This window comes from Fundulus heteroclitus, chromosome 3 (assembly GCF_011125445.2).
Source record: "Fundulus heteroclitus isolate FHET01 chromosome 3, MU-UCD_Fhet_4.1, whole genome shotgun sequence".
NCBI lineage: Eukaryota > Metazoa > Chordata > Actinopteri > Cyprinodontiformes > Fundulidae > Fundulus > Fundulus heteroclitus.
Window position 1 is genome coordinate 2,351,422 of NC_046363.1, and position 6,862 is coordinate 2,358,283.

The 6,862-nt window shown below is 39.5% G+C and overlaps 1 protein-coding gene across 1 annotated transcript; it reads right to left on the reverse strand.

The window, feature by feature from the left end:
* Positions 1-4,573: 4,573 nt before the first annotated feature.
* On the reverse strand, positions 4,574-5,550 carry si:ch211-198c19.1 (uncharacterized protein LOC100151013 homolog). The gene is made up of 2 exons (XM_036127953.1): positions 5,450-5,550; positions 4,574-5,363 (listed from the first exon to the last, which is right to left on the reverse strand). The coding sequence occupies exon 2, from the start codon at positions 5,361-5,363 to the stop codon at positions 4,785-4,787; it is 579 nt and encodes a 192-aa protein (XP_035983846.1). The 5' UTR covers positions 5,450-5,550; the 3' UTR covers positions 4,574-4,784.
* Between the last annotated feature and the right edge of the window lie 1,312 nt (positions 5,551-6,862).

Sequence of the window (6,862 nt, forward strand, 5' to 3'; positions counted from 1 at the left end):
CTAAAGATCAGGGTAACAGTAAGGAGGTCTTCCAACCTCAAAGGCTTAGCGCTCGCTGAAAAACACAAGTGCTCCAATATACCAGTGGAAACCTGCATTAGACAGGTTTGGCTAATGTGATGCAAATGAAGGCTGTTAAAAGAGAGTTTTCCTCTCCACTGTCACTTCATGCATGCTCAGTATGAGGGATTGCTGCAATGCAGACGACTGTCCACTGTGGCTCTACGCTCTTTCATGAGGAGTGAATGCTGCTTGTCAGAGACTCAATGCAATCTGCTGGGTTTCCTTAGATAGGAAACCTTTGATCAATCTGTATGATTAGATTAAATTTGACTTTCTAAAGTCTTTGAGATGACATGTGTTGTGAATTGGCACTACATAAATAAAAATTAAATGAATTGAAAAAAATTCTGTTTGAGTATGACCTGAACCACATGTAGGAAATGCTGCTCAAGAAGGGTAGAAGGTTTATGTGCATGTTTGGTTAAGTTCAGCGTTATGAGACCGTTATGCTGTTCTCAAGATAAATTGGTTGTGGCCATTTAGGCATGCCACATGAAATCAATAATTTTCAATGTATTACAAATAGAATTTTTTCACAGAGTGCCAATGCTTATTGGCCACTTTGTTGGTTATATCATGCAAAAATCAGTTGAAATGTCATTTGCCTTTAAAACTGTTATAGTTCTTAGAAATAGATTCAGCAAGGTACCGGACACATTCCTGACATTTATCTTCTTATTGATGTGATAGCATCTTGTAGTTGTTAGATTTTATCAGATGAAATCCTTATAATACCAAAGGCAGACTATAGTGTTTAAAAGATGCGAAATATTGTCTGTGTAAAAAAAATATTCCCAACACCATTACACCACCACCAGCAGCAGCCTGAACCATTTATACAAGGCAGTGTGGATCCATGTTTCCATGGTAATTATATCAAAGTCGGACATTACCGAAAGTGGTGATGTTTTTACCAGTCTGTTATTGTCTAATGTTGGTGAGCCTGTTTGAATTGTAGCCTCTGTATTCTGTTCTTAGCTGACAAAAGTGGCATCTGGTGTGGTCGCCTGCTGCTGGAGTCCATCTGCTTTAAGGTTGGATGTTGGACAGAGTGCTGTTTTGATCTACACTGGCCTTTCTACCATCTCAAACCAGCCTACCATTCTCTGCCTGACCCCTGACAAAAACAAGATTTTTTCGCCGGCACAACTGTGCTGCTCGCTTCATATTTTATTTTTTTCCAAATCTTTCCTGTACGCTTGCTTACAGTATATGTGAGAATCCCAGCAGATCAGCACTTTGGGAAATGCTTACAGTTGATTCTCTGTCACCAGCAACCGAACCATGTTTAGTCACATAAATCTCCTTTCTTCCCTATTCAGATGCTCAGTTTGAACATCGGCAAAACATCTTCTGCTCTTCTAGATGACTAAAAGCATTGACTTTCTGCCATGTGGTTGGACAGTTTGCTATTTGTGTGAACAAGGAATGAGGGTAACTAATGCAGGGATGAGGGAGTATATCACGTTCTGCTGTTGGTCCTGCTTGCTGCTTCGTTACAGCTTGCAATTGGGACCTTCCGCTTCACCACATCATAACATTTAGTTCCTCTGAACCCTCTACACAAATATTGTGGTACCAGAAAATTTCAAGGAGTATAGTGTGGAATTCCTTTATTCTTACAATAACAATATGCTAATCAAGATATCTTTTTGATAAAGCGTAATCATTTTATGTAAGTGCTCAACATGTCTATGTCCATGATGCGGATGCATGATGTGGGATGTAAGTAAACTGATTGCTTCAGTGTTGAGTTTTAATTTCCCTAATCTGGAATATATGGGAATTTATGACATGCCCTTGGGCCCTTTGACAACAAGTTTTGTTCTGTATCTTTAGTGTTCCACAGATTTGGTCTGGTACAAGCACTCAATAAATCTTTATTTTCTGCTGAAAATAGCCAGTAACATTTCCAGTGGGTGCATCAAACCAAATCTGAATTCAGCCAGTGATCATACAGAGGTCCAAATGATGTCCTCCCTTTGGCAAGAGAGGAGAGCCGAAGATGAATGAGACCTTTCAGTAGGTTTTGAGGACTGTATGCGAGAGGGTGCTTTGTCATCATAATATTGAAAGTGAGTTTTCCAAGAGTTTGTGCCTTTTGGCCATGAAGGTATGTGCCGCCTTGTTTCACAACTCATTAGAGTCAACATTTTGATTGACTACCTACTATTCAAGCTAATATTGGAGTTCACACATATTTATGAATGTGCTGCAAAACTTTTGTACTGAGAATGAGTTTTTTTTTTGCGTTCCACCGCAAGATTTAAAGTTTCCCTTCTGATGGTGCATTTTTACCTCAGCAGTAAAGTAAGTATCAACCAAAATCCATTTTCAAACGACCCTAATAATTTTTGTTTCATTTTAATGAAGTTACATTCTGTTTTCTTAATTTATTGCAAACAAATGCAGAAAACTACAGATTTTACAACATACCATTTTAACATAAACTGACCTTTAATGGTTCTGAAACAGCTGCACATTAAGGGCCAAGGTGGTAATATAGAGTTTAAAAATTAGCTTTGACCTAAAAGAATGTTGCAAGCACTTTACAAATTATAACTAAAACTACATATCCAGATGGAAATAAATGGGAAATGTATAACCCAATATAAATAATTATCTGATGTTAGTTAATGTTTGAAACACATAAACACCGTCAATGAGGAAAAATAAGCAAAGAAGTCATTAACTTAGTCCTCAGTGGGCATAGCTAAAGTAATGTAATCAGCTGACCAAATCAATCTCCTAGTCATCCATTCATGTATCAGGGAGATACAGCCTTTTAAGTGTCCTAGAGGGATATCTGAGGCGATCAATAATCCCAAATTTTGTTCAATTTGGTCCTTCCATAAAAGAGTTACAGCATTTGGAATTTTCTGGCGAGAAGGTCAACTTTGAGGCCTGACCTCGCCCATTCATCATGCACAAAAACTCATGATTTTGATCATTTTTAATCTCCCATTCCTGGACTACATACTGACTAAATTTGAAGCCGATAGCTCAAAATCCCTAGGAGGAGTTTGTTAAAGTTCGACATGGATGAAAATTAAAAATAGCTGAACATGACACATTGACCCAAAATGGCTGACATCCTGTTAGCTTTAGGCCATACCTCCAAGAGACTTTTTTTCTTGAATCGGGGAGATCTACCTTCATATCGAATTTCAAATCTGTAGGACTTACTAAGAGGACCCGGGGCCTGACAGTGGAGGTCTGCAGCCAGGTGCCTCTTGGACTTACCGGTTTCTCTATCTCACGTTAGCGGGCGCTGTGGAGGCGTTCGGCCATGTTCATTTTGAATCCCATTAAAATACTAACATTTCACGGGGGACAATTTTGGGCAAAGTTTGTTGAGTTTTTAAATAGGTTTATGCCTCCAAACAGGCACTCCTTTTTCCAAGGAGAAAAAGAACAACAATAATAAAGAATAGAATTACAATAGGCCTTTGCAGCGCTTTCACTGCTTGGGTTTTGCACTCAAATTGAAATATGATAATGTTCCATTTTGCATTTATTTTTTGGGAAGTTTTCTGGAATAGCTGTGGATTAACATCTCAGTGATGCAGAAGGTGAAAGCATTTGAACCCTAACCCTTTTTTTTAACCTAATCCAACTGGTTCTAATATCATGCCTAAATGTCAAGGCTCATATTGCCCATATATTTCACAGCAATCAACAAAAATATTTAAGATCAGTATAAATGGTTTGTACTTGTATAGAACTTTATCAAGTCAGACAACCCCAAAGCGCTTTACACTATAGTTAGTCATCCACCCATTCATGCACCCATTCACACCCTGATGGTGGTGAGCTATGTTAGTAGCCACAGCTTCCCTGGGGCAGACTGACAGAAGCGTCAGTCTTACCTGCATTGCTGCCAGCATACAATGCAGGTAAGGTTTCTTGCCCAAGGACGCAATGACGGTCAAAGGGAGGGATCACAGTGGCAACCCAACGATTACAGGACAACTCTTACGCCACTGTCGTCTAAATCTTAATATTGAAACAATCTTAAACTCTTTCCAACCAATAATTGACAGCTCTGTTATGTCATGAATGGTACAATAGTTAACCAGAACTTCATGGTTTTCAGCAATAATTGAAAAATATATTCAAAGGTATAGTGTTTAGCAAAAAGTAAGTACACCCCTCACAATTTTGTAAATATTTATTAAATCTGCTCATGGGACAACACTTTGATATGGCATAATGTGGTCAGTGTACGGCTTGTATTAAAGTGTAAATTTGCTTTTCCCTCATCATTACTCATTACACCATAATTAATATCTAAATGGCTGGAAACAAAAGTGAGGGTTGTACTCACTTTTTTGAGTTACATTTTATAATTACCTCACCCTGAAGTCTGTTTTGTGATGTAAGACTGGGGAGAGTGTCAGTGTAATAGACGTGTGTGACAAAAACATCAGTTACAGACTAATTTCTGTTACAGCTTTTGTGACAATAACACACACACACAAGTAATTCAACACAAAGTAAATCCACCTTATTTAATGTTTCAGATATTTTATTGATTTTTCACACATCATTCTATATGTTCTACAAGCAGGTAGCATTCAAAGGTTACAAACATTTCCTAAATTGAGAGAAACACATTTTCTGGAAACATTTTACTCTAGATAGTTTCAAAGAAGCTTATATTTGTAATGGGATTCTTTTGGTGTCAAAGGCATTATGGCTGCAACAGGATGGATTCCACATCAGTAGAACGTCTCATATCCCATCATATCGGACTTTTCGACAGAAAGAAAAAAACTTTTTTCTTTCTGTCGAAGAGTAGCAAGAAGGTTTGGTCCAATTTTGTATGTCTCTTTTGCATCATAATGTGCAGATGCATATATCTCCTCAATGCGTCTATTGTTCTTGTTGTATTTCACCAGAACTCTGTCCTTGTTACTTTCCGGATTCCTGGGGTTGTAGTCCTTTCTGACATCGTAAGGCAGGTCCTGAGCATGAGGGGAGTGGAGGTTCCCAATGGTAAAATATCCGTACTGCCTTCTGTCACGAATCTTTGGAAGCAGAGGGGGTCTACCATAATTCTTAAACTCGTGAAATCCATATTCTCCTTTCTGAGGATCACACAAAGCCCGCATGTTGTTGTCCAAGCAGTTCTGGACATACCACACCAGAAGCTTGAGGCCGTGACGGGGCGGGGGTTGCCCAAAGCCACTGTCTTGCAGCTCTTGTTCTGAGTCAAGAGTTACCAGAGCCGATGCAAGGACCAGCGACAATGCAAGGGTGAACTGAAACAAGAAGTACCCCTCTTTGCCTTGTGCCATCTGCAAAAAGAACCACAAATAAAATTTTGATCCAAATCCTGCTATTCAAGCTACATTTGCCCACCACATGTTCTGTAACCACTCACCTCTGTTTGAAGACCAAAAACGGAGAGAAATGTGCCAGTTGTGCTCTCTGTAGTAGAGGAGCGTCCTTGTTCTTCCTTTTACTTCTCTCTGTAACTGTGCATCAAGTGCCGTGAAACAGCTGTTTTGAGAAGAGGAAGGAGCTTTTTAACTTCCTCTTTGTGATGTAAAAAATACCTTTGTGGTTGTATATAGGCTGTGGCAAAGTGTAATTTAAATTAGGACAAGCCTCAGTGGATTCACTGCAGGTGTCCAGCTACAGATACTTTCAGTAGGTTTGATTGTTCTTTAAAGACATATCATGCACAATCCATTTTGTAGTCCTTGAATCCATTTTGTTGTGTACTTGGAGTCTCTAGGAGTGCAGAAAATCTGAATGTAGTCTGTCCTGGTGCTGCGTGGATATCTTTATATTGTGGTTGGGACAAATTTTTCAAGCCTTTCAGTCTTTCTCTGTTCTCTATTATGTTTTTTGTTTTTAACAGTATTTCCTGCAGAGCTGCTAAACAAAGTCATGGACTTCTGGCTAACCAGTTTTGTAAATCCGCCATTTTTAAGTTTCTTGCACAGATTTTGCAGCCCAAGCTGATGTATTGGGGGAGCTACAGGTGGATAGGTGAAAATGTTTGGGTTTTGGGTGTATTAACCTAGACATTTTATTACACCGTCCCGCAGCATACTACAGAAACAGAGTGGAGAGGACTGCTCTCCGGCCTGGAGGGTGGTGGGGTGTGGAGTCCCTCCTTTTGCCTGTACTAAAAGAAGTTGCTCTCACATGCGTCATAGAACAGGGGCAAGAGAGCAGCTGTGGGGCGACAATAACAAGGATTTCAGACCAAAACTTTGCACTTTAACCCATCCTCCCGCTTAAACAAATTATTTTTTTCTATGGGGATGACAAAGTTTATCTTATCTATATATTAATACTTGTATATTTGCTATAGAAGTTTATGTGCTCATTTCCTCCCCTGTTTAGGTGTTGAATCAGCCCATCAGCTCTCTCTGTTTCCATCATCTCTTCCACCAGACACTTTTAAATCTCCCACATGCTCGGGCTTACTGAACGCATACTGTGAGCCATGTGGACTCCGCACTGACTCTCTGTGGACGTTTTACCCTACATAGTTGAGCGTACCTGATGCCTACATTTCTTGTGGCGAATTCCTACGTTGAGCTCTGCACGTACCTGTCGGTGCGGACTCAGTGTGGACATCCGCAGACTCATGTCTGCACAAGTATGTGGAGCCTTTTAGGCTCACTAAAAAAACTCCTCACTACTCCTAACTTTTTGTCACTTTAGGAGCTTTGTAACACCGCATTATGTCATAATGTAACACATTCAGACATCAAAATGTAATAAGACATTCATAAAACTGCATTTTGTAATGCAGATAATGTGATAACATGGTGCATTA

Coding starts and splice junctions, on each gene's coding strand:
- si:ch211-198c19.1 (XM_036127953.1), bottom strand. CDS start 5,363: ATGGCACAAGGCAAAGAGGGGTACTTCTTGTTTCAGTTCACCCTTGCA.